At 46.9% G+C, this 27744-nt stretch overlaps 1 protein-coding gene across 2 annotated transcripts in view; it reads left to right on the forward strand.

Annotated features, from left to right (window-relative positions):
* DZANK1 (double zinc ribbon and ankyrin repeat domains 1) overlaps positions 1 to 27744 on the forward strand; it is a 1110268-nt gene that overhangs the window by 825843 nt on the left and 256681 nt on the right. For both annotated transcript variants that reach the window (XM_069607537.1, XM_069607538.1), the window contains exon 15: positions 1936 to 2010. In XM_069607537.1, coding sequence (XP_069463638.1) covers positions 1936 to 2010 — 75 coding nt within the window. The remainder of the gene's footprint in view (positions 1 to 1935; positions 2011 to 27744) is intronic.

Consider the following 27744-nt stretch of genomic DNA (forward strand, 5'->3'; position numbering starts at 1 on the left):
ATCTCTTTGATCGGTACTTTTATTCCCCAGACTGAGTTATTCTGTTATTCTACTCCACATTACCAAAGATGTGTAATAGCGATGTGCCAAATAGCTATGTTTAGATGTTATATTTATTCCACAGTAAAATGACACTTTAAGGTTTAACAGTAGTCTAGGAATATGTTTTGTGATGACTGGTAAGTAAAATATGAACTTAACCTTTAGCTAAATCGTACCTGCCAGCCATGTTCATATCAGATTTTTTGTTAACATAAAAATGGTGTTCATGACTATTCCTCAGGCCAAAATTAGAGAACTGCAGAACGCGATATCTACATTCATATGACGGGGGAAGAAACCTGGGGTCCAGAAGCGCATCATGTCGCGTCCACCACTCCTCAGAGGCCTAGGAGTACCGGACGTGAAAGGCTACATATTAGCAGCCCAGCTGGCCCCAATGCTGCGGTGGGCCAACCCTGATAACTACAAAGGCTGGTGTCAAATGGAACAAGCGGCCACGAGGATACCCCTAAAAGCCCTAATATTCCTGAAGCCTTGGGACAGAGAGAAAGGGGGCCTTCTCCTGGAAGCGACTAAGTGGTCCCTGCTCAACTGGGATACAGCCAGGAAAAGGAAGGGAATCCCATGAGGGCCAGGCCCTAACTCCCCACTAATGCACAATCCCGACTTCTCACCGGGCCTCCAGAGGATCTGGGATGGGTGGACAGGAGCAGAAGAATTGACCCTACGTGACTTATATATTAACGGCTCCCCACTGTGCTTCACGGAATGCCAGCAGAAATTTGACCTAGAGGAAAATGAGCGTTTCAGATACACACAGGTCAGGCATTGGATAACCCACCCAACAGTGAAGCAGGCGGGTACGAGGACACTGTCAGGCCTGGAGCTGACCTTACGGGAAGGGCAGACGACGAAAGGAATGTCTAGACTTTACAGACTACTCTCCACGGCCAGAGCGGAGGAGGTGCTTTCATATCGAGTGTGCTGGGATAAAAACTTAGAGGCACCCTTAACAGAGCAGGAGTGGGGCCAAATCTGAGCAAGAGCGCACGGCACCTCCAGATGCACCACAATTAAGGAATCGGCATATAAACTATACCTTAGATGATATTTGACCCCCCAACGCATCCACAAAATTAACAGGTCCTATTCACCTAATTGTTGGAGGAACTGCGGAGCGAAAGGTGACCTGTATCATATGTGGTCGTGCCCCAAAGCAAAAGTCTTCTGGAAAGAAATTCTGGGTCACATCAAAGACATTACAGGGGTGGAGTTGCCGATGTCCCCAAAAACGATACTGCTGGGAGTTCCAGTAGAGGGGAAATATGCTATGACACGGCCCAGAGCCACGTTGATAAAATGTTCTGTCAGCGGCGAGAATTACTCTAGCACAGAATTGGAAAGACTAGTCAGGACCGCAGTCTGCATGGTAGTGGGTTAAGATCCGGAAAGTACACAAGGTTTCTAACAACATAGTCGCCCATCCATGAACTAGTGAAAGACGGAGAAGCCCGTTATTTCAAGCCGCGTCTACTCAGGAACATGCACGTTGTTTAACTCTTAACTGTGTTATATCTAAGACTAATTTTCTTGTTGGGAACACTTCCCGACTTGTTCTCTACATCCCAAAAGTTGGTGTTTAAATGTTACAAGTTTATGAGGGAAAAGAGGGGTATGGTGGGGGGAGACGGGGGGATAAAACAGAAAACGCTCAGAGGCTAATGGACAAGGGGCACCCTAAAGAGACTACGACAGGTGGAGGGTGATAACCTTTCAGACTATACAGACTTAACAAAAGGGAATGCACTGGTCTCGTTGTTCAGTTGTTGCATGCCTTCGATTAATAAATAAAGTTGTTAAAAAAAAAAGATGGTGTTCTATCACATATTATTTCAGCAGTCGGTTTATCTTTTTGTGTAATTTTTCCTACAGATCATTTCTGCTACGGTTCATGAGGATGGATATGAAGTCAGCCTCCGGTTAAATTATGTTCTTGTTACAGACAAGGTACGTTTTCTATCATCAATGTTCTGATGGCTTTCTGTGTCTAAAGGACAATTGTGTATTGATTGATAAGGAACCTTGCATGCTACCTGTAAAATATTTTTTTGTTTGATCAAATAGAATGTACAAGCTAGGTCCTTCATGACATATCTTCTGATTTATAAAAGGTATTGTTCTCATGGAAACTGATACCATCTTTAGTTAGACATGTCAAGTATAATCAAATATTAAATGCCAGCTGATTTCCCTTTTTTAATCAGAAAAATGGCACAGTTGGGGTTTTATAAGCTCTGTCACAAATATTCTACTATTTTAGTACATTATATATACATCTGCTCCATCATAAAACCGTATTGAAATGCCTATATACGTTTTGCTATTGCGACCATTTTGCCACATGGAAACCTGCAATAGCTGTATAAAACAAGCACACAATGTTCTTATAACTGTCTTGTGATATCATAACTCACATTTAATAAAAACATGTAATCACTACATGAATAGTAATAACTTACATTGCATTTGGTTTGTGATGTTTGATTCCTTGCTGCCAGAGCCAGCACATGGTGTCACAGGCAGCTTCTTTAACCATGTAAAAGCAGTGAAATAAACTCCCAGTAAGAGGATCACCCGATTTTCATCATCATCAGTAGTTAATTCAGAAAAAACATTCATTTAAACATACAAAACTGTCACAAAAGAGTCCCATTGCGGCATAAGTGTTTAAGTTTGATGACAAATAAAATGGATTAAAATGTTTAACTAAATCTGTCTTTCATCTACTGGAGAAATCACTTCATCAGTTGGTAATTTTGTGTCTCTTTAAAAAACACAAGTGTATATTGCTTTGGCAAACGTCCATGTTTTGACATACATCTCTCTGTCAATTGGTCTCCTGTGGTTATTGGGTCACTATAAACTGTCCGAAAATGCTGAATGTTGATCTGCAAAAATAATTGGCAACAGCGAAAATTCGCCTATTTTTTGTTTTAAAAGTCATCTTATGATAGTTATCCTTCCAGCTTCAGCTGCTTCGGAAAATAATTTCGACTTGGGGCGCTGTGTGGCGTCTAGTCGAGTCGATGTCCCTAGAGGGCCTCTGTTCGACTGTCAATGTCCTCATCAGTATAAGTAGCGCATGCAGTGCCCGTTGGCTTCAGTTCTGTTTTTCTGAGCTAACGCTTGGAAGAATTACGGCACTCTTTGGTTCTTCAATGAACTTTGTCAGCAATTTTCAATCAATGAAAATGTCTTCTCTGTCGGCTCTATCAACACCTATGATGGGCTTCAAGAAGTGGCAAGACTGTGGATCAAATATGTCAATCACCGGCCCCCACTGCATATGTCTGTGGTACCGGTCACCGAAACTCTGACTGTAACTCCTGTCAGGAGATGACCAAAAAGCCTCTGAGGGAGCATAAAGGTTAATTGCCGGTGGGGAGGTTGCCTTTGAAGTCTCCTTCTAATAGCTCAGAAAGAAAATCGGATGAGTCGAGAGATTCTCCTTGATGGAAAAGATCTAAAAGATATCTATCGAGAAGTCGATCGCGCCATTCTTAGTCTTCTTTAAAGAAGGGCAAGAAACAGCATCAGAGGTCACCTTCGACCTCTAGTGATTCCTCGGCCGAGGTAATGAAATGTCCAACTAAGTCGGACTCCCCAGCTAAATGGGATGTGTTACGTAAAGAAATGTTTAAAATCTTTGAGAATGCGGCCCGACCCCCTCGAAGGAAAAGCAGAAAGCCCAGGCCCCTGTCGATCTGCGTCAAGACGGCAAAGAGAAGTCAAAGACAAAAATCATTAAAATCTTCGAATCCGAGCCATTAGCCGGAACTGCATCGAGAAAAATCTCGATCCGACGAGAGATTGTGCAGGGCTTTGACAAGTCAGGAATCCAGTCCAGCGAGGGTTCCTTCAAAAAAGCTTAAAATGTTGACAACTCTGACGCCCTCGTTAACACCATCAGCATCGGAACCGTCTACGACACTGAGTCGACTACGATAAAATCGACTCCACTCCGAAGTCATTGTCGGCAATTTCTTCAAAGTTGTCGAAGCCAATAGTAACTCCATGCCAAAGAAAGCCTTTTTCAAGTCTTTAACCTCAATCTATGAAGATAATGAGCCTTCAGATAACACACCGCCATTTAGGTTACAATATAGCACCCCTAATGAGTTGATTAGGTTAAAAGACTTGTATGATAACCTACAATCATCCAGTTATATAGATACCTCTCCAGAACTGTAATTTGGTAAGCCAGATCCTAATGACCACGCTGACTCCTCATATAGGCAGCTAATGAGCAAGGTGGTAGAATATTTAGGCTGGAGCAGGCCTACACGTTCTTTTGAACAGGATGACCTGACAGATATTTTGGATCAGGGTCCCCAAAGAGATCCAATTTTACCCTTTCACATTTCTCTACAAAAAAGGGTGTCAACAAATTGGAAGACGCCAAAAACGGAGGCTGCAATAAATTCAAATTTTGTAGAAAAATATAGGCCATCTGGCAGTGACCCAGAGTACTTAACAAAACACCCAACACCAAAAGGTTTGATTATTCAAGCTGCTATATCTACCACGCAATCAGCATACCCCTCTATTCCTCCTTATAGGGATGATAAAGAGAGTGGATGCCTGGGCGAGAACAATACTTACTGCTGGTAGTATGGCTTTAAAATAAACAAACGCCACTTGTGTCTTGTCAAAATTCATGTTTACCCATTGGGACTGCGTAGCTATGGTGGCTGACCACATCCATGAAGGTGAAGAAAGAGACCGCTTGCTGGCTATCATCAGGGATGGTAAGGAGGCAATGTGTGAATGCCTCCAGTCAGGTCTGGATACTGCAGACAGCATCAGCAGATCCATGGCAACTAGTACTGTGATGCACAGATTTGCATGGTTGAGGAAGTCCAGATTTGCACCAGATGTGCAGTCTAGACTCCTCAATATGCCCTTTGATGGCTCAAGGCTGTTAGGCAGCAAGGCTGATGAAAGTTTGGAAAAGCTGCAGACCTCGAAAGCGGCAGCCAAATCTCTTAGTGCCGCCATTAGACAGCCTCAGCACTCCTAATCTGGTTCATCATCTTGGAGGGGTAGGTCCTTTCAATTATACTCCTCAGTTGGAAGAGGAAGTTGACAAGCCAGTCAAAGTGATCAGAGAAGATTCCCTCGTGGTGGACGAGGGAGAGGTGCAAAGTCAGCCCAAGCAGTGGCAGTTTTACCCTTAGCCGGTGCTTCAGCTGTCTCAAAATCACTCTGAGGCATTGCCTCACAAGACCCCGATGGGAGGCAGACTTACTCAGCATCTGAAAGAATGGCCGGCATTACTTCGGATGCTTAGGCACTAGAAACTGTAGCCCAAGGATACTGCCTACCTTTTCAAAAAAGGCCTCAGGATTATCCACCAGGGAGCAACTCTTTCAAAGTTCCGGATCCGCTCCTTGTGCAGGAAATGTTTACCCTGCTAGAGGAAGGTGCTATAGAACTGGTACCTGTGGCAGAGTGGAGCAAGGGTTGGTACTCCCTGTATGTTCTGATACCAAAAAAGGATGGAGGATTGAGACACATCTTGGACTTAAACTTGAACAAGTTCTTCAGAAAGGACAATTTCAAGATGGTTACCCTTTCCCAGATGCTTCAGGATCTCCAACTCCAAGACTGGATGCTGACATTGGACCTTCAGGAGGCTTACTTTCATGTGCCTATTCATCACAAGCACAGAAAGTACTTGAGGTTCGATGTTGGTGGTTCTCATTATCCATTTCGAGTTCTGCCATTCGGGCTGAACTCCACCCCCGAGGGTTTTCACCAAATTAATAGTGGTGGTGGGAGAGTATTAGGAGAGGGGGGATTCACATCTACCCCTACCTGGACGATTGGCTAATCGGGGCCCATTCTCCCGAACAAGCCTGGGAACATCTCAGCTTATCTTGCCACTCTCTCCACAAATTGGGCTTCTCCCTCAATTACAAGAAGTCCCACATTAAACCATTTCTCTGTACAATAATGCGATTAGCCTAAGGCTGATGATGGGGGGAAGAAATAAACACAACCTGCAACAGAAAGGGGTTAGTTTGGCACATATATCAGTTTAGACAGTCCTTCATCAACAATCCGTAACTTATGTAGTCCAGCCCTACCAAGTGAGAAGTCTAGCGCTCAAAGTACAGTTGTGCGTTGGCAATGCGTGGTCGTGTGTAAAACAAAAAACAGGTTCTCTTCAGGGGGCTGTAGCTGCTCAGGAAGGGGCTTGAGGCGATGAAGAATAAGTTCCTTTTCCTAGAGGAAGGTCTACCCCTGCGGATAGAGCAACTTGCGGAGTTGGGTAATAGCTGGGGAGGCAGCAGGCTATCCCAGCCAAGGTGAGTATCTTTTGAGGGATTCTCATGCGTACAAAGGGAGGGGTGTGCCAGAGGGCCACTGGTAAGTTAGTAAAGTACTCACCGACCCTCGACACAGTCCGAACCAAACTTTGGCAGTCTAGCCCACTTCACTCGTAGGTGTTAACTCTGCAGTTTCAGGACGCTCCGGCTCTCAGCGGCTGCAGGACAGAACGATCATCTATGGTGGGACAGTAGCCTTTACTCAGCTCTCGAAAGTTCTGGTGCAGCACATCTCAGGACACGTTAAGGAAGAGCTGCAGGCACTTTCAGCGATGGTCACCACAGCCGGGCGACACAGGGAGCGCAAATGCTTGCGGTGTGGCATACTCTCATAAATCGCGACCCAGAGGAGCTGGGTCAATGGATTATGTCGGGAGAAGGCCCAGGAGCACAAGCTAGCGAAAGTCTCGATTTTCAACTCGATGGTGGCGTTCCTGTGCGATACCCTGGGATCAAGTTGAAAAGTTCACTGGATGGCCCAGGAACACTTCCGAATAGGCACTTTGCGAGGGTAGGTAAAAGGTGCTGAGAGTAGTTGTTCCCGCTACTCCAAAGGGGAGAGGCACCCTTGCAGGCCTTCTTGGATCGATGAAGAAACAGGGGTCCGACGGGACAGCAGCGGGGTCATGGTGCCAAACGAGTCTGCTTTCTTATTAAGGATACTTGGATCCTTATGAGGTTCAGTGTGAACCTCACTAGATCGACCTGGAATGGATGCAGAGCCCCTTCTCTTATCCACAATTTGTTTTACACTCAAATCCCAGATCACGAATGGAAGATCTGCTCTCTTGCATGCACCTCAGGCGTGGGCCAATCATGGCCCACAGTGGTTCCAGTCATTCAGGAATACCAAACATACTGGCACTGGTAGTGTGGATTGGGACCAGACAGTCCCAACACTCTTCCTGGGCCCAAGCACACGTGACATTCCGGAGCCCGCGAAAGATGCAGTTTTCGCGGGAAGCTCCATGCCCAAATAAGGACAACCCGGGTCTTTCCGCCTGGGGGAAGGCAAAGGGACAAAATGGTCAATGGACAGAACAAAAGACTTCGTGGTATGGCCATTTTCAGCACTTGCCACAGTCTTGGGCCTAACGTGGTCTGGTCCATAAAAACGAAGTAAAAATATTTTAACAGTAAACTGCTGCAACCAGTTCGTTCTAGGCAGACTTGTACAAACACCCACAAATCCTTAGAGGGTAGCTAGGGCCATAAAATAAAAGGACTCCTATGCGCGGTACTGGAAGGTACTTGGCACATAGATAAAAATTTACCAAGAAATGGCAACATAGTCGAAGACTAAGGGAAACCTAGTTTCCCAGTACTCACCGCCTGAAGGGAAAGAGGCGGCTCCTACTTGATCTTGTGGAGTCATGCAAGAAGACCGGGGTGCCCTCGGGAATGTTATAATGAGACTGTGAAGTGGAGTCAGATAAAACAGTGCACTAAGGAGCAAGGGGCTACCATGAAAATGATCCATTTTCTGAGCTACGGGATCAAATCCTTGAACCTGGAGATGAAATGCTCCATCCGGCTGCTGTACGATACCGAGATCTCTTGCAACATTCAGATAAAAGGTAGGGGGGTCAATAAATCAATGCATGCAGTGGCTGGGAAATAAATAATTTGGGTGCAACAGGGAAACGCCTGTGTAACGAGCTGCTTCCCTGAATTAGATGGAAAACACAACAACTCTGCCTGCTTCTGCTGTGTTAATGCGGACTGCTGAAAGTAAGATAGCTCAGTGAGTTTATAAATCCACTGCAGGGATCTGTGGGTCACCTGCAGGCTACATGTTACAATCTCAACAGGTTGTCTCGGCCTTCATTTCTACCGAGGTGGATGAAATGAGGACCAAGATTGAGGGGTGGTGGTATTATTTAGGTTGTAAACTTTGTAAATCGTCTTAAAACAATCACAGACGAATCAATGGCAGTTTTAATCATTCCATACATGAATGTATGATGCTTAGCTTATGCTCTTTGCGGTTGGAAGACTGTTTTGGGGCTGCTACAAATCCTTTACACCCTCAGACCATCGTTGTCAAGTTGTTTCCTATTAGAATTTACAGATTTCATTATTTTCTTACCGTAAAGACTAAGTCTAGCATTTCTTTCTTTTCAGATCAGTTGAAATATAAATCAGCATGCACGACTATTGCACACAGATAATCTACGTGATGCTTCTCCAAGCACTTTCTTCAAAAGATCTTTTAAACACATTTTTAAATATCACTGATCCATCTGGCTATCCGTCTTGAGTAGGACTCAACACTTTTCAGCCACCTTTTCGGCATTAGACCCATGATGACGCAATTGCGCAAGCGCGAAGTGGCCTCATCAACTGACTGGTACACAATTCCTCTACTTTTTACTCTTTAATTACAAACTATGACTCATTCTGCGAGCCTAATTCTTCTCAGCCACCGTTTTTTAGATCACAAACCGATGATGTCGCTCACAAATGCGCGAAGTGACGTCATCCTCGGATTAGTACACAATGTCTTTTTCTTATTATTTATACACTAGGACTAATTTGGAATTGAAGTCAGATTCTCTGCCTACAAAACTTTGATTCTTCTTGCAACACATAAAGATTTACTTGGAAATCATCAGCTATACACATTTGTATGACGACAAGCGGGCATGCGCGCTGTTTTGTCATTTTATTTTGCCGTAATTAAACGGCTGAGCCAACTAGACGTAGTTTCCATTAGTATGCTAGGTAAGGTTGACAACACTTTTTTATGTGAGCTTTGAAATATGGGGGACATTTGTGTTATAGCTATACCTGAAACCTAGATTGATAAGTTAAACTGACTTGTCACCATACCGAAGGGAAAACATTTTCTTTTCTATCTATCAAATAATAGAGGATGAGTACCAGAATGATGTTGAGGTTGTACAAGTTGCACGTTTCAAGATTAGTCGCATTATGTTAAACTACAAGGGCATACTGTTGGATTGATAGGTATGCGATCATGTTTATAACACATGGACTCAAAAGTAGTCACGATTTTGAAACACGTTATTTTGTTATTGAACGCTATGAAATGCTTCTTATTCTGATGAAGAGTGATGCACTACTCGAAACGCGTTGGGCTTTTTTGTGAATTAAAGTATCTTATATTGCACCTCAACTATCAAATTGTATTGATTATTTGTTCATAAATGGATTGTTTTGTTCACATGTTGAATGACAAATTCACAAAGTAATATCTTTGAATTTCTCTAGAACACACTACAGTCTATTCTGGCTTTCCGTTTTTCTTTTCCAAAGGAGAACGGAAGCCATTGTGTAATGTATAAATATTCTTTAGGTTTAGGCCACCAACAATGTGCAGTGGGTGCGGGTTTCCTAGTTGGAAACCTTTTTTCCTTTTAGCAGCCAGAGGGACCCAGATGAGACATGACCCGAAATCTAAAGGAAGAATAGTAAAGACGGGTCAGACATTGGGAGATTTGCCGGGAACCCTCCCAACCATGTGCCCCACACAAGAGGCTAAGGACACACCCAAAAGCAATCAAGAGGGGGCAACGGGATGCAGCAACCCGGCGGACATAGAATCGATGACCCCCCTTGTCACGACACGACCTTCGTAGGAAATGCTCACCATACAGGCCACATTGGCCAAAACATTTCAAGAGCAGTTCCAGCTTATGAGGTAGGGTCTAAACGCGGCCCTACGGAAGATACGACAAGCGATGGGGAAACTGGGAGAGAGAACGGATCTCCTGGAAAAGGGACTACAAGAGGTGGATAGAAAAATGGCGAACAGCGCAGCTATAGAGCGACTAGATGCGGCCACACAGAATCTAGAACTCCAAATGCAGGATATGGAGAACAGATCCAGAAGAATCAACATTAGGCTGAAACTGCTATCAGAATTGATGTCGGACAAAGAACTAAATTAAGTGGTCCAAGGAATTTTTGCGGAACTCCTGGGGGAAGGGTGCCCAGAGTCTATCGAACTAGACCGAATCCACAGAGTGGGAAGACTGATTAGAAGCCAAACCACAAGACCAAGAGATGTGTTGGCAGCTTTTACCAGGTATTCCCAAAAGAAGCAGTCTTGCGTGCAGACAGCAGGAACCGGTGATGTAGAAAGGGCAACAGATTGTTCTATACCAGGACCTGGCCGCCACCATGCTAATAGAGATGCGCTCGATACATTGTATGATGTACATGTCGAAATCAATAAAAACAATTTTTTAAAAAAATGAATACTTACAGTGCTCAATGAGCAGGGAATAAGATATAAATGGCCCTTCCCCTTCGGTCTTCTCTTTGAGTGAGCAGAGGTGCAAAAACATAGTCTCACCGCAAGAAGGGGCTGACATTTTGCAAGTGGACCTTGACCCGGGCCAACAGGATGACCGATCACCAACCACAAACAGGTGAAGACCTAGACTATGGGAATGAACCACCGTGGGTGAAAGACCGAGAAGAATGACACTACGCAGCCCGCCGCGCAAGGCGAGAGAAGCGAAGGCAGGAGTGGAAGAAGGGGAGGCGGTACACTGAAGTCCCCAGGAAGCGAAAATATAGGGGTGGTGGAACTGTAGGGGATGGAAAAGGGGCAGGGGGAAGGGGGGAGTAAACACCTTGGAGTTAGAAAGGGTGGAGATGTCCGTGAAAGGAGAGAAGAGGGTAAATGAGGGACAGGTACACCCTCTGGAGGGAGGGGGCAGGGGAGTGGAGGGGAGTTGCAGAGAGGGGGGAGAGGGAGGGCAGAGTCCCAAGACAGGGAAACGGGAAAAGGCAACCTACACTATTGCATCTATTTATGCACCAAACGTGGGCCAAGAAACATTCTTAAAGGGATTTCTTGGAGTACTGGAGGAATTTGCGAGGGACACTTAATATTAATGGGAGATCTTAATATGGCATGGGATAGGGTTAAGGACAGATTGGGGGAGCGGAGGAGGAGTTAGTAGCATAGGCTGAAGTGCAAGACAGAATAGATGGGGCGGGGTTGCGGGATGTGTGGAGGGGACTTAAGGGGGACAAAGAGGGATATACCTTCCTCTTGAGTATTCCATATCATTCCATCTGCCTTTTTTATTTTTTTCGCTGCATTTTTTGCCGAAAAAATCTTTGATTTTTTTGTTTTGTTTTTGTTGGGGGGGGTTACCCCCCAAACCTCTTTTCCACCTATTTACAATCTCGTCCACAGGCCCCCTACATCCCTCTACCCACCCCCCCATATTTTTCAATGTGTTTTTGCAGTAAAAAAACGGTGGCAAATAATGCTGCGGAAAAAAAACGGGAGATGAGTGGACGTCGTTCCCTCTTGATTGTGCATGGCACACAATCAAGAATTGACTATATTTGGGTGTCCGTGCTGCTGCTGGGCAGGGTGAGAGAAGTGGAGGGGGTGCAGCTGACCACAAGATAGTATCTATGAAAATTGAACTACATAGACAAAAGCAAGGGATTTGGGGATGGAAATGTCCAGGGAGCTTGTTAAGGAACCAGGTGATAAGAGAATATATGGAAGGGAAGGTAAAGGATTTCTTTGAAATTAATGATAGCATAGAGACAAGGGAGAGCATTAGATGGGATGCATTTAAAGCCACAATGAGCGAGGGGGGGGGGAGCTCATCGCTGCAAAAACCTATAGGGGTAAACAGCTGAAGGCATTAGAGACGCAACTGGCAGGACCCCCCCCCAAGGGCCACTCTTAGAACCTACAGGCAGGCGGTTGGACAACTCTGGGTTCTCAGAACAAAAAAAGTGAAAGGGCACTGCTCTTCGTTAGGCAACTCTACTACGCTAAAGCCAATAAGGCGGAAGCACTGCTAGCACGGATGTTGATGGGAGCGGGCGCGCGATACGCAATAACTGCTTTGATGGGAAGGGAGGGCGTCTTACCCATACTAAGGACATACAAGAACGCCTAGCAGGATTTTGAGGATTTATACACGTCACAAAACCCCCAGCGCCAACAGCAGGTAAACTTCCTTGAGAAACTTAAGCTCCCCCACATAAGTAAGGACGCCCAAGACTCACTGAGTCGGCCAATAACGGAAGATGAGGTGAGAAAGGTTGTAACAGAACTATCCCTGAATAAGGCACTGGGGCCGGATGGCTATATGGCAGCCTTCTACAAGACATTCCCTACAGCACTCATCCCGCATCTAACGTAGCTCTTCAACACATTTAAGAACTCAGGCCAAATTACCCCATCCTTGGAAGAGGCAACAGTGACCCTAATCCCGAAACCTAATAAAGATCCCACGGAATGCCCGTCATATAGGCCCATTTCCCTCATAAATTTAGATGCAAAAATGTACACCAAAATATTAGCGATTAGATTGGAGGGACTCTTACCTGACCTAATCCATCCAGACCAGGTGGGATTTGTGTGGTTAATACAAACGGCGGACAGTATCAGGAGGGTGGCTCACCTTGTGGAAAAGGTGCGGAAAACGAACACTCCTGCTGTCCTTTTAGCACTTGATGTGGAGAAAGCATTTGACTGGGTGGAGTGGTCTTTTCTGTTCCAATTCATGGAGACGATGGGCCTAGGGGGAAACTTCCTCAAAATGGTGCAAGCAAACTATTGTGACCCGTTAATGCGCCTGGTGATTAACGGGGACATGTCGTGCCCCATCTGCCTGGGCAGGGGAACAAAGCAGGGGTGTCCACTTTCCCCATTGTTTTACGCAATGTATTTGGAGCCTTTCCTTCAGGCAGTACGGGAAACGGAGGAGATGCAGGGGATAACCTTTGCGGGGGGGGGAGGGCAGCAACACAAAGTCGCAGCCTTTGCCGATGAAATGATGTCGTCACTCACCAGACCCCAGGAATCTATCCAGGCGGTGAGGGCATTATCTGAGAGGTTTGGGGAAGCATCTGGCCTACACATTAACATCAGCAAATCGGAACTGTTGAACCTCACGCTAGAAAAAGGACACCAGGACGCATTGAAGGCATCCACACCATTTGTGTGGTCTCCAGGGGGGATCAGATACATAGGAATCCAACCTACGCCGACCCTAGCTGGATTGTACACAGCAAACTACCTGCCATTACTGAAGGGGATAAGGAAGGAATTCCAGAGGTGCCGACATCTTAGGCTATCCTGGATAGGACGGATGGCGGCAGTGAAAATGGTTGCACTACCCTGAATCTTATACATATTTCGGGCGATACTGCAAGCACTCCCAGCAAGCCTCTTCTGGGAAATGAGGAATATGACTAATGAGTTTATATGGGAAGGTAGGAAAGCTAGGATTAATAGGCGCCTGCGCATGTCCTCTTTGGAGGGAGGAATGGCCCTCCCAGACATCCAACTATATTACGAGGCAGCACAATTAAGGGTGATTAGGGAATGGTTTTGGGGGTTGGAGGGGAAACAATGGGTTGCCATGTATCAGGCAATGGCACAACATGACCTGAGAGAGGTGCTGTGGCTCTCGAAACAGCACAGACGTAAACACATGTGAGAGTACCATCACAAGGCTAGTAGCGGATATGTGGGACAAGATGGTGAGAACCCGAGGTATCACAACCTTTCCCTGCCCATTTACCCCCATTTTCCAGAATGACGAATTGTTGCCAGGGACGGAAAAAGGAGCGTTCAAGCAGTGGAAGGAGGGAGGATGCAGGGTTATACGGATCTATTTCAGGGACAAGGTATCTACTCCGTCTTGGACTGTAAACAGAAATTCAGGCTGGGGGAGGGGGAGAGACTAAGATATGCTCAATTAAGACATTGGGTACTAAACCCAAATAATAAGGAGGCGGCCACTAGGAAGAGAGATTTCTACTGACGAATGATGGGTCAAAAGGGCCGATGTCCAACTTGTATAACATTTTAGAAGACACCACCCCTAGAACTGAATGGCCATATATGCAACAATGGGAGCAGGCACTGGGACAGGAGATTATGGAGGAAGAATGGGGAAAACTGTGGGGAAAGATTCCTATTTTAGCAAGAGTATCTCTGCTAGAGGATACATGGTACAAAATCCTCTACGGATGGCACTATACACCTGCCCGCCTATACAATATGTACCCGGGCACGCCCGCAGAGTGTTGGAGGGGATGTGGCAGGGAGGGCACCGTGGAACACGTATGGTGGAGATGCCCCAAGATGGAGCCCTTCTGGCAGGAAATACAACAAGCGCAAACCCAGGCATTTGGGACAGGAGGCAGACCCCCGGAATGCACCCTATTTTTCCTCACAGCGAGGGGGAATTAATTTGAGCCCAAAAGTTGGGAGAAAGCAAGGGTAGTTTTGACTTTGGCAGCAATGACCATCATAGCTTAAAGATGGAAGAGCCCGAAAGTTCCCACGGTACAAGACTGGCTGCGGTAAGTGTGGGAAACTGTGGCCCTGGAATGGGCCACGTATGCAATGAACAATAATCTACAGAACTTTGCAAAAGATTGGGGAGAGATCTTGAACTTCCTCAAGGATGATTTTCAGATACAATGGTGACCCCACCGCCTCAGACAGTTGGACATGCACTGAGCTCTTTGCACCGAATGACGAGAATAAGAAAAGGACCCTCGGCTGCACCCATGGGGTGGGGTGGGAAGAAGGAAGGCAGGGAAGGGGAAACAGTTTTATATGTTGTAAAATCAATAAAAAGAAGTTTATTGCAGCCGGCGCTATTACAGCTGGTGCTTTTACAGCCGGATATATAATGGTTATGTCCCACTTTTTTGTTATAGGGGGATTGGGCTGTATAGGGACCAGATATACAGTACAGAGAAGCAGCAACAGCCCAATTACCTCTTTCTCAGTCCACCTTGATAGCTAGGTACATAGACCCTGGGTTATATATGAAAAACCTGCCACATTGTTACACATACTTAAAACAAAATGTATTCAAGAAAATTTTATAAAAACAAAGATGTTGGTCCCAAGTGCTTTCCAAAAGGCACAATGTACACCAAGATCAATGGAAAAAGAAAGAAAGATGCACTTTCTCAGAAAACAACAATGTCAGGGAATGTGATTAGTATGTGACATAAATTGATTCATAGCAAATATTCATTGCTTTTTGAATATAGCTTTTTGAATATAGCATTTCGTTATAGGGGGAGCTGTACAGGGAACGTTATTGTAGTCCGTATTCAGAAATACACGTTTTTAGTGTTTTAAGGATGTCTACAAATGTTTCGGCTAAGATGTTGTATTGACACCATCCCTGGTGTCTTGCTCTTCCAAATTCAGGCCTCTTCAGGACAGTGGATTTCTTTACAGCGTGATCTGACGTTCACTTATTCCCCAATAATTCAGATTTTCCAGGAAGCTTGTCGGTATCTAGTGGTTGGACTGGAGAGTTATTTTGCATAAGATGGGGGTATCTTCCTTCTTATAAGGTTTTTTGCCTTCCACTTTTGGGGAGTCGGAGTAGTTGCAGATGGGAGATATCTTCCTTCTTTTGTAGTTGTGAGATTGTGCAATTATTGTATATCTCCTTTCGACAGTAGATATTGTCTAATTGATTCGGGGTCTTTTCGCGCTAAATCTCAGGTCGTCTCGGGAGTTGGATGCCTTTTTGTTTTGCCAGGATCCCACAGGTTTTTTTTTAAATCAATTTTTATTAAGTTTTGTATATGTAGTACGACATTACATAGCATGTGTAAGCATGAGTTAACAAACAACCAATCGTAACACCTCACCTCCCCCCTGTCCCTCCCCCCACCCCCCTACAGTTCAAGTTCTCGTTAGTTGCTTGTTGCTTGTTTGACGGACTTTCCTGAGACAGTAGTATCGTTACACAGTGCAGTTGGCGCGCCGAGATCATGGGTCCAACTGGGAGAAGTTCACAATCAGGTCGGTGTGCAATGGTCCAGCGCCCCTGTGGGAAGACCCCGGGCCCAGGCGTGGGGGGTTAAGTTGGTCAGCCATATTTGTCAAAAAAGGGGAGCCAGATTGCCTCGATGTTGGACTTGGACTCATCGAGTAGGTGTGTGAGAAACTCCATGTCATATATGGCCCGCACCTTGGTCACCCATGTTTTTCCCCCAGCATTTCCGGGTGTTTCCATTTTTGTGCAAGGCAGCATCTGGCTGCCACCAACATGATTTGGAGCATATGGTCTTGAGTGCCCTCCTGACCCTCCCCAATGTCGATTCCAAAGAGGACGAGCCAAGGGCAGGGAGACCGTTCAACCCCGTCCACCCCTTTGATCCAGGCGAGTACCTTTTCCCAATAGTTTTGGACCACTGGGCATCCCCACCACATGTGGATATTGTCCCCCCTCTCAGTCCTACATTTCCAGCAGTGTGGGTCATATCCTGGTTTTATCCTAGCAATCCTCTGTGGGGGGTAGTGCCATCGGTGTAGTATCATAAGGGCTTGATGGCGATATTGGAGGGAGGCCGTGGATTGGTTGGCCCGCCTGCACATCTCCGCCCATCTTTCATCATCAATCTCCTCTCCTAGGTCCCTACCCCACCGTGTGCGTGCCGGTGGAGGATCCCTGGGGGCAGAGAACAGGAAGAGGTTGTAAAGGCGTGATATTATCCCCTTGGAACCCCTCGCAGACAGGAGAAGCTTTTCGAACTCCGTGAGATCCCTCCTGAGGGTGTCGCCCCAGGATGGCTCGGTGAGGACACCCTTAAGCTGGAGGTAGCGAAAGGGGGACAGGGTGCCAACTCCCAGAGCCTCCTAGAGATCACTTAAGGGCAGGAAAGAACCCTTCACCCACAGATGGCCGTTCCTATTAAGGCCTGCCTCAAACCACGACTGATACGCCGCTGGTTCTGCTCAATGGATGCAGCTCAACGGGGACGGCCACGTCGTGAGCCACCGATAGTAACCTCCTTCTCCCCACAGGGACCACAGCACCTTCAAGATTGGATGATTCAGGACGCTTCTGGGGATCTTTTTCCTTGGGACCCAAAGCCATTCCTCTATTGTGACCGGGGCAAGGGGCCTGTTATCCATGGCAACCCATTGTTTTTTCGTATCTGGGGAGAAGTGATCAACCAAAACCCTCAGCTGAGAAGCTCTGTGATACGTTTCCAGGTCAGGATACCCCACTCCCCCATCTTCCTTAGCCCTAGTCAACACCTCGTAGGAAATCCTATGCTTTTTGCCTGACCAGAGGAAGTTGAGCAGGACTCGCTTCGTTTCTATAAAGAAAGTCTTGGGGATTATCACCGGGAGCATTTGGAAGAGAAATAAAAACTTTGGGAGGAGAACCATTTTTATGAGGTTAAGGCGCGCCATCCAGGAGAGCCCCGATCCTGCCCACCTCTCCACATCTCTTCTGATTGCGGACCAGAGGGGGGGGGAAGTTAGCTGTGTACAGTTCCTCAAGGTCACGGATAATCTGCACTCCCAAGTACCAGAATCCCTCTTCAGTCCGTCTAAAGGGGATCCCTTTCACAAAGGCCATCTCTGGATCTGACAGTTTCCCACCCATAAATGCCACTGACTTATCCAGATTGACTTTATAACCCGATAGTTCCACATAGCGCGAGAGGCCCTGTAATAACCGGGGGACTGTTTGGGACGGTCTGGTGACGTAGAGTAGGGCGTCGTCTGCGAAGAGGCAGATTTTGCATTGCATGTCTCCCATCTGTACTCCCCTAATAGCCTCGTCATTGCGGACTGAGATTGCCCATGGTTCCATTACTAGTGCATAAATTAGCGGGGACAGGGGACATCCCTGCCTTGTACCGCGTTGGAGGGGGAACTCTCTCGATTCTGTCCCGTTTGCCACCACTCAAGCCGAGGGGGAAGAGTAAAGCGCGGCCATCCACCCCAGCCACCTAGGACCCATCCCCAGAGATGCAAAAACCTCCCCCATGAAAGCCCAGCTGACCCTGTCGAAGGCTTTCTCCGCATCGAGTGCCAGTAAAAGAGCCCCCTCGTCCCGGACCCCCACTGTGGCAAGTATATGGAGTGTCTTCCGTATGTTGTCACAGTCCTGCCTGTTGAGGACGAATCCCGCTTAGTCAGGGTGTATCAGGCGTGGAAGGCAGTTCTCAAGTCTGGAGGCCAAGATTCTGGTAAAAATCTTGGCATCTAAGTTAAGGAGTGAGATGGATCTATAGGACCCACATTCTGTCTGGTCTGTACCGGACTTGGGTATGACGGTGATGAGGGCTTGCAGAAACGTCGGTGGAATTGAGTTTCGGCTCCTAATCTGATTGAACAGTTTGGCCAAGAGCTTCACCAAGATCGATTGGGTCTGTTTATAGAAATCAGCCGTGTAGCCGTCCCCCCCGGTGCCTTTCCTGCCTTCAGTCTCTTAATGGTGCTCTCCACCTCTTCCTCTGAAATCTCCCCCTCAAGGGCCCCTAGGTCTTCGTCGGATAGCTTGGGGAGGGGGTGCTCCGCCAAGTAGGCTGAGATATCCTCCAGTGATTCATCTGCTTGCCTGGAATAAAGTTTGCTGTAATAGTCAGCAAAGCAGTCCGCTATTCCCTCCCAGCCCCTGTGAGTCCTACCTTCCCCATCGCTAAGCTGGGCAACCCCCCTTTCCACCCTGCAGCCCCGGGACCTTTGTGCCAAAAGAGTTCCCACTCTGTCTCCCCGTTCATAGTATCTTTGCTTGGTGTACCACATTTTCTTAATAACCTCCCCTATAAGAACCGTGTGTAGCTCTTGTCTTTTGCCCTGCATCTCCTCCAGAAGTGCATCTCTGTCTATCCCGGGAGCGCCCAGGCTGGCCCGCAAGACCCCCAACTCTGCCCGGAGCTTGCCCCCAATCAGGCCCCTTTCCGTTTACGCCTCGAGCCCTCTGCTATGAGGAGACACCTAAAAGTGGCTTTTCCGGCTTCCCATACTGTGGACATGTCGGTCTCACCATTGTCATTCGTCTCAAAGTAAGCCGACATTTCTTGTTTCATACAGTCCCGAAACGCGGGATCCCTAAGAAGCGTGTTGTTGCACCAACGGGTGGATCTTGGGGCGACAAGGAGTGACCAGTCAGACGTGGTCCGATCACGTTATGGCCTCCACCCTCGGCCGTTGAACCACCCCGTCCCCCTCTTCGGAGATTAGCATGAGATCAATTCTAGTGTAGGTACAATGTGGGGGAGAGAAAAAGGTGTAACCTCCCTGACCCGGGTATGCCTTGCGCCAGACGTCCACCCAGTAATGGTCCCTCAGGAGGGCCTGCAGGGCCAGATTATCCTTGGAGATCCCCTTGGGCACCCCTCCCTTGGCAGAACACCAGTCCAGACGGGGGTCAGCTATCCGGTTGAAATCCCCGCCTAGTATCATGGCCCCTTCTGCCCATTCATCCATGACACTAAAGATCCGAGTGAGGAACTGCACTTGACCCGAATTGGGCGCGTATAAGGTGACCAGGGTGATGCGTTGTCCCTCGCAGAACCCCTTGACGCCTAAGAATCGGCCCCCAAAACCTCTCTTGGTTTCTACCCCTGTGAGGTGGAACGCTCTTCCCAGGAGAATACCTACCCCTCTTTCTTGGAGTTTGCATGTGAGGCCCAGTAGTTGGAACCAATATCCTTCCCCTTAATTCTGGATTCCCTTCCCCGTTTGTAATGCGTTTCTTGTAGGAAGAGGACTGTTAGATGTTGCTTTCGGAACATATTGCTCGTAAGGGAACTCTTATTTTGGGAGTTAAGACCCTTGACGTTCAGCGTGCTTATCCTTCCTTCAATCATTATCGTCTTTTAGGTTGTGCACCTTGAACCCCTCGTAGCATCTGCGTTTCAGAGCCCGCAGCCAAGCAAGTATCTGTGATTTGAACTGGTTCCCCCCCCTTTCCTCCCTATCTCTTTCTCTAGTCGTTCCACCCCTGCCCCCCAAGCCCAGGCCTCCCCTTTGCCCCCTCCCCCCACCACCCCTTCCCTTGTAATGTAAGGCGTTCGTCCACGTCCCCCAACAAGTGTTGGGGTTGGTCAATGAACCACCAAGGACTCTAACCCCAGCCCTGGGATTTTTGTATTAGGGAATCTCAAATCTTAAAATCAATGTAGGTCAACCCCCCCAAATCGTCGGTGCAAATGACCGAGGTGGCATTCTTTAACCGTGAACCCCCGCTTCAGCTTGTAAACACCAAACTCAGACTTTCTGCGTGGGTCACCACAACAAAATAACTAACATTTAACAAAGTTCTGCCCGCCCTCCAGAGCAGCAGGCCGCATGCCGCGCTGATGTCACGATGGGGGAAAGAGGGGGTCGGGGGGTGCACTCCCCCGTCGGCCCCCTGGCGACTTTGCCATTCCGTGGGTCGTTGGCCCTCTCTGATTCAGGCCTCTTCTGCGTTGGGCCGCGTCATTCGCACTCTGCCCGAGCCGTGCCCAGTATCGAGGGGCGGGAAGCGCTGATGCGCTGCTGGGGTGTATGGCCCCGAGGTCTTCCTCCGTGCAGCGCCGCCTCCTTCTCACCCTCGGCTTCCTTACTCCCACAGTGGCCGCGTGTGCGCGGGAGCTGCGGCCTCCTTCAGTGCGCCGCGCCGAGCCGCGGGGGAGGGGCCGCGGGAACTTCCAGGCCCGTAGAACTCGGCCCAGGGGTGTTGGATCGGCGCCGGAGTTGGATGCAGCGGGGGGCCACAGGTTCCTGCAGTGTATGGTGGGGGTTTCGCAGCTCATGGGACCCTCGTTCCGTGCTAGCACCGTCGTTCACCCGGGGCTGGGTACGGAGCTCGAAGCTCAGGCAACCATCCTGCCTGCGCCCCCTGGTGGCCTCCGATCCCACAGGTTTTTAAGCATAGAGTGCACGGCGTCTTTGTGATGATTTCCTTCTACTGCCTGTCTCTGTGTGGCTCGCGTGACGGGGTCCTTTCGCTTCCTTGCTATAAGTCACCCCACAACACAAGTTCCATGACTAAAGAACAGTGGAACCAACCAGCATAAGTATGATTATGATATACATTATCAGCCTTGGACAAATATACGGCAGCCAGTAAACTACATTTTTCAACATACCCTGAGTCGGGGGTAGGTCAAAGGCAAATTTGCATGTAAAACCAACAAGCAGGTAGAAAATTAAGCATGGAGGTTTTTAAGTGTTGGAATTGCGCCAAGTAGCTAAGAGGAGATCCTTGGCACTAACAGATTAAAAACGAAATAGCCAGTGACAAAAACTACATTTCCCATGACACATAGAGTCAGCAGTAGTTCATAAGCCTAGCTGACACGAACACCGCAAACGAGGCGAAAAACAGGACATGATGTAGAAGTAAAACTTTTAGAAGTAGGAATCAGAGGCATTGCTTGAGAGAACAAATGACCTAGATTCATAGCAATACAAAACACGGAATGACCTGCGATCACGTGACCACTGTGTATATAAATAGGAGCTTTTCCAAAATGGCGGCCGCACCAGAGACAGCAGAGCAGTGCCTTTGGAACTTGAACACTAGGTAAGAGCAACAGAAGTTAAATATAGCGGGACTGGGCACAGGCTATAAGAATAGTGGATAAATATAGAACTGGCGCTATAATTATATGCAGATTCCAGGCATACGCATCATAGAAACAATGTGTTTTTTTCCTTTGTCTCTAGTCAGTGGAAAGCACGGCGAGAAGGCAGCATCCTCGCTTATCCATAACCACGCACACGGGCGGGGAAATGAAAACAACTGGTGAATAGGAAATTACAGACCCTGGAAGATACTGGTACACACCATGTAAGCAGTGGTGAGACAAAAAGGATATTCCTATATAAAAAAATGAATACAAAACACAAAACAAAAATATTAATGTTTTACAGACACCTGAATTACACATTTGGGAAAAGCACACATAAGATCATCTGTACAAAAGAGAAGACAAGTGAGAAATCCTCCCTGATACGCACCTATATGTGGTATTAATTCACATACACTAGATTAAAACAAACACCCCCCAGCCCACCGCCCCTTTGCTCTTTCTCTTCCCCTTTAGGGCATGTGACCAGAATGCCACAGCCTACAGAAAAATGGGGGCAAAGGATCCACAACCTATAAATGTGGCCACACAGGACAAAAATAGTCACCATTCTTCTTGTTGTTGTGTTTTTCTGCTCTGCTGTTCTGTTATTAATAGAGACCAGTAACGCTAAAATCAGTATATGTCCTGAAGAAAGCGGGAAGTAATGAGATACCGCTGAAACCGGTAGACAACAGATCCAGGAGTGATGACCCAGATCCTGTGTTCGATACAAACGGAAGTGGTAGAAACGGCACAGACATAGTAGCATCTTTTTTAAAATAATAAGCCCCAACAAGATTGGTAGCTGTTTTTTAGTTTTAGAAATTCCTTGATTAGTAAAATCAAGGCTTTGAGTACTGTAAACCACACAGATCCAAGGAGATGACATTAAAGTAAAAATATCGACCTTGATGATGTGTGCAACATTTTAGCAGACAGGAAAGTAGTGAGAATGGATAGGGTTAGACTTCACCTCCTTTTGTGTACCCTTGACAGGTGTAATATTAGTAACCTCAGAGGGCGAGCCCCTTACCTGTAGAAAGGGCCAATTAACGAATATAGGGACATTTAGACATAGGGGCTCAGACCATAGGATTAAGTAATTTGCATGGTATTTGGTTGGTTCACTTGCCTGCCCTTGCTGCTGCTGCTGTGACGATCAGGTGTGCCCTGCCCCATTGGTTGTTGTGGAGAATGAGTGATGTGCCACCCCATCACTCTGCCCTATTGGCATGTCCAGTTTCTGGGTCTGCTGACTTGTGTCCCTGTCCACTGGGGCATCTTATGCGGGGCTGTCATTTGTGCATGCATTTGTTGAGGGTGGGGTCACTCACCTCCTGCCTCTTGGCTGCTGGCACCCGTATCCGCACTGCCGACTCCCTCTATCCCCTTGAGGCCAAGCTCTGTGCTGCATTTCTCCTCCAAGGAGGTGAGGCCCAGTGGCTCAAAAGGGCCTCCTCCCAGTGGTGTTGGGACAGCAGTGCCCACACCCTGACCCTCAGGTCGTTCCACCGCTTGCTGCAGTCCTCTCCATTACAGGATACACTTGAGACTGCTGTCACCTTCTGTGGGAGATGGAGTTCCAGATGGCTGTACAGCACTGCCAGTGGTCTTCCCCTGGCGACTTCCATAGAGTTCCTCACAGTGGGCAATTACCTCATCTTTGAGGACCACCAGCTCCCTCTCGCTAAATTTGCCTTTTTGAAGGTGATGTTCGGCCCCCTTGCCTCTTGTCCTCTCCTGGGACATTATTAATTTTTTTTCCTGCTTTCCAGGACCGGATGGCTGCAGGAAGTGGAGATTTTTAATGGATTGTGTTTTTTCAAAATGGCCACTGAGATGCTTCCCGTTCTGGCGGTGATGTAAATATCCGCTGGCGCTATTAGCGCCGGGTCGCCGGCATTATCGCTATTAGTGCTGCTTTCTCGGCGGTAGCCCTTATTCCGGCACAGTTACTGCTGGGCGCTAATAGTGTTACTACTGGAGCGCTGATTCCACTGCACAACCCGGCAGCAGCGCTATTAGCACCAGGAGGTAATTGTGCCAGTTTACTATATGACTTGTGATGAGGTCGCTGAAAATGTGGAATATGGGGAATTATTTCCAGGGCCTCTTTTGGTTCCCAGTCCACCCCTGCATATACCAGAACTTAAGGCACTTAACGGCAGTGAGTGCATTTAACAGCTACGGACCGGTCAGTGTGTTTACTTCCGAATCATTCACTAACTTTACATAACGTGGTGAGTGGTGACTTCACTGTCCTATTTTAACTCCAGTAGACAACCTGTTCTAGCAGTTCTCCTTCGATCAGGTAGTTGAGTCACAATGTTCTAGCATTTCTTGTTATCCCCATGGCCACGATTTGTTGTCTTCGTTGTACTAATCCAAAGAGACCTCTATTTACAATAATGAAGGAAAATGTTCAAGAGGCACTTTTGTGCTTTTGCAGTACGCACTATTAAGAGCGGAAGACTGGGTAGGCCTGGCGCCTATTCAATGGAATATCCATGTTTAATTACCCAAAATATGGTAATTTGTTTTTGAGAAGGTTGCATTTCGGGGCCAGTCCACATGTCTGACTGCAAGTCTGCCTGCCGGAGCCGCTGTGTTCCTGACAAGTCTGACCCTGCCGGGTAGGTAGACTTGTCACAGGAGCACCGACACCATTGTTAACAGTGCTGTTGCTCCTGTTGTGGGCACCTGACTTCCCGGCTACCGGAGTTGGAATAGCCTGGTGGCACTGGGAAGTCAGGCGCTGGTAATTCATTCCGAGTCCGGCTGCAACCCGCCGGTAACACCGGCAGGGTTACTGCCGGACACGGAATGAGGCCCATTGTTTGCCATTTACCTATGTGAGACAGGCATGGTACCAAGAGGAGACGCAGACAACTGTTTCAAGTTTCAAAGAATGTTTTAAATGATATCTGGTCATTGCATCTAATGCTGTTCCATCTACAAAAATTCCATCGAATGCATGTTTTTGGGGGGGAAAGGGTTAATTTTTGTTCAGGAGGATTTAAAAGAGTAAAAAACAGGAGTTTGGGGGGGTGCCCCCCCCCCCCGAAAAGAAAAGCATTTGATGCAAATTTTTTAGATGGAAAACATTTGATGCAAATGCATTTAGATGCAAGGAATTTGATGCAATGACCATAAACCATTTTAAATCAATGTCATGAAGGTCTAAGGCCTAACTTGCCCTATAACTAAGGTAGGGATTTCTCCTGCCGAAAGAAAACGAAGAGACGTCTTTGTCTATAAATCCAAGTCAGAAGACTGTCTGTGTCAAAAACCTATGCTTATCCTCATATCTAAAGAGAACGTGGTGTGTGGTTTTAGCCAACAAAATAGTGTTAAAAATAATGTCTCAGCTGTTCTTAGCTCGGAGTTCTTCATTGGTTCCCTGTCCCAAGTTCAACATAGCTCTGGTGGCTGCTTGTCCCCACAATGTTCCTTCAAAACTCGAGGTTCCCTTCTCCTAGTTCAATACAGTATAATTTACACAAAAGGAGGTCTTGAGGTTCCCTTCCCCAAGACAGCATTTATTATTTCTTTCAACTCTCCGGGTTCCCTTCCCCAAGATTTCACTGCAGCACTTATACTGCTTTCATCCGCTCAATGTTCAATACAAGAAAACTTGACCCACCTTCTGATTTGCTTTACCAATTGTTTCACAGTTCTTCTTGAATAATTTCCAATGTCCTTTGCTGATTATCAGTTAGGGCTCTCTGGTCTAGACGCAGTTGTCAGACCACCCATTACAGGTAACGCTTCCAGGAATCCTCAGCGTCTCCTTGACATGATTTGTGATGTCTGTGATCTTCACAGTGGAGAACTCCCTGGTCTTGGCGCAGTTGTTAGACCACATATCCACCCATTACAGGTCGTGCTACCATGAGCTCCCTTAACCTACTTTGGCCCCTTATCAGGCCCTTCTGCCTCGGACTTCTGACTTCACACACTTTTATGCACTTTGGTTATTGTAACACTCTTCTGTTGATGTAACACTGTTTTGTTTTTGCCATAGACTTAGGTGCCTTTCTCATACTGATAGTTAGAATATTTAAATGATTGTTCAATATTACATATGTTTTCATTTTGCCCACAGTTTTGCTAACATACAGTCTGTTTAAATCCAAATGTCCGGTCAGCGTTTAATATGCTGTGATCTTATTTAAATAGCACTTTCCATTCAGTTCGGTGTTCAATATACTCAATTAGTAGTTTCAATTCAGTTCGGTATTCAATATAGTTCACATTCACTTAGTCTGACGTTTGCCTGCAGTCCCAGGAGCGCTTTGGTCTCCCTGTGTCCTCTGACACCAACCGGCGCTTCATGTTTCTACAGCGGCTGCTCCTGTTGCCTTCGCTCACCTTCTGGGTAGCGGGGAAGCTACCGGCACGTTCAATGGGCACGTTCCGACAGCACTTCCCGGCTTCTTACTTGACAATAGATGTAGACCACGTCTTCCCCTACTCCTGGTTGCCTTTGCAGCTCCAGCTGACTCCCAGTCTCGGCACGGACACCGTCTCTTTCCTTCTCTCTTTGGTTTGGCAGCAAAGTTGCCCGCCTTCCAGTTCAAAGCCTCCCAGTCCTGCACCCACCAACTGCAGGTCCTCCGGGATTGATGCCGATGTTCAGACTCCTGGGTCTCTTCCCAACACAGCGGTTCTCCTTCTCCTGTTGTATGTTTGGGCCTTCCCCTTTTATACACCTGAGCCCTATTCAGGGGTATCAGGTGTGAGTTGTTAGCTTGTCTTGCTATACTTAATTCAATCAATGGGACATGCCTGACCTTCAGTATTGGATGTCTTCATAACCTTCTTCTTCATCCCAGTACCAGAGTGCTGTTTGTAATAGTAAGTGTGTATTACTCCTAGCTGCTGCTTCCTCTTCTCAGTACTTGCTATATATTTAAAGGGGAATATAGGACATGAATGAAAATAGCTCATAAAGGGAAGAGAGGGTAAGTCATTGTTGAGGAAGGGGGAATACCATGTCTCTTCAAAGGGCATCACGCTCCCAGTCCCCACAGACACGCTACCCAGGTGATCCTCCCTTGCTTGCCCACCCTCAGGGTCAGGATCCAAGAGCAATGGCCTTTCCCTAGCAACCTGCATAGAGGATCCATGGGGAATAGGAGGGAGAATACCCTCAGGTTTCTCACACCTAATTAAAATTATGTAGGAAACCTAACAGTGGAACTTGTTTTAGCCAGAGGGTAACCCAGTAGTGTCTTCTGTAAATGGGATTAGATTGCTTTCCTTTGTAAACCGCTCTGATGGATTATATTCAGTCAACAATCATTTGACAACAGTAGAGTTGTTATTCGGTACTTTTACGTTCCCGTCCCCTTTCCTCTATACTGTTGGGCGTCCCACAAAAGGACCCAAATATTTCACCTTTTGAGATGGAAGGCCACCAATCTTAAATTGTATAAATCATCTTGTGCAGTCACATCGTCAGTTATTAGTCGCATGAAGGAATAATTTAGTATCATAATCATAGTATGATTAGATCAATGGGATCTATCCCAGCAATACGTTGGTGGAAATTGTTCCATCAAACCATGGTGTACATGATTCTCCAGCTAGATTTAAGTTGTTATGTATATTTCTCCCCTCTCCGCTTAAATCTTCATGATCACACAGACAATATCTGGGTTACTAGTATGTGAGTATTCCACGTTAACGTTCAATGACTGTGACACACAGGTTAATGAACCCTCTATCAGATTGTGTGGCTGGTAAATAAAAAGATGCAAACCTGTTCACTTATTTCTCTTGGAAACAACAAATACGGTGAGATGACATGAAATGTCTCCAATCCAGGTCCCTTAATTTGTGTTGCTATACCAACCACATTACTGTTGGATTTCAATACTGTGTTAAGTCATATTTTCATTGTCTTCACATTACATTAGACCTATGCAAATTTGTTCCGGGCGGGAGGGCATTCTACCATTCCAGTGTTAAGATGGATTTCTAGATT

Source organism: Ambystoma mexicanum, chromosome 4q (genome assembly GCF_040938575.1).
Source record: "Ambystoma mexicanum isolate Mex_15411 chromosome 4q, UKY_AmexF1_1, whole genome shotgun sequence".
NCBI classification, from domain to species: domain Eukaryota; kingdom Metazoa; phylum Chordata; class Amphibia; order Caudata; family Ambystomatidae; genus Ambystoma; species Ambystoma mexicanum.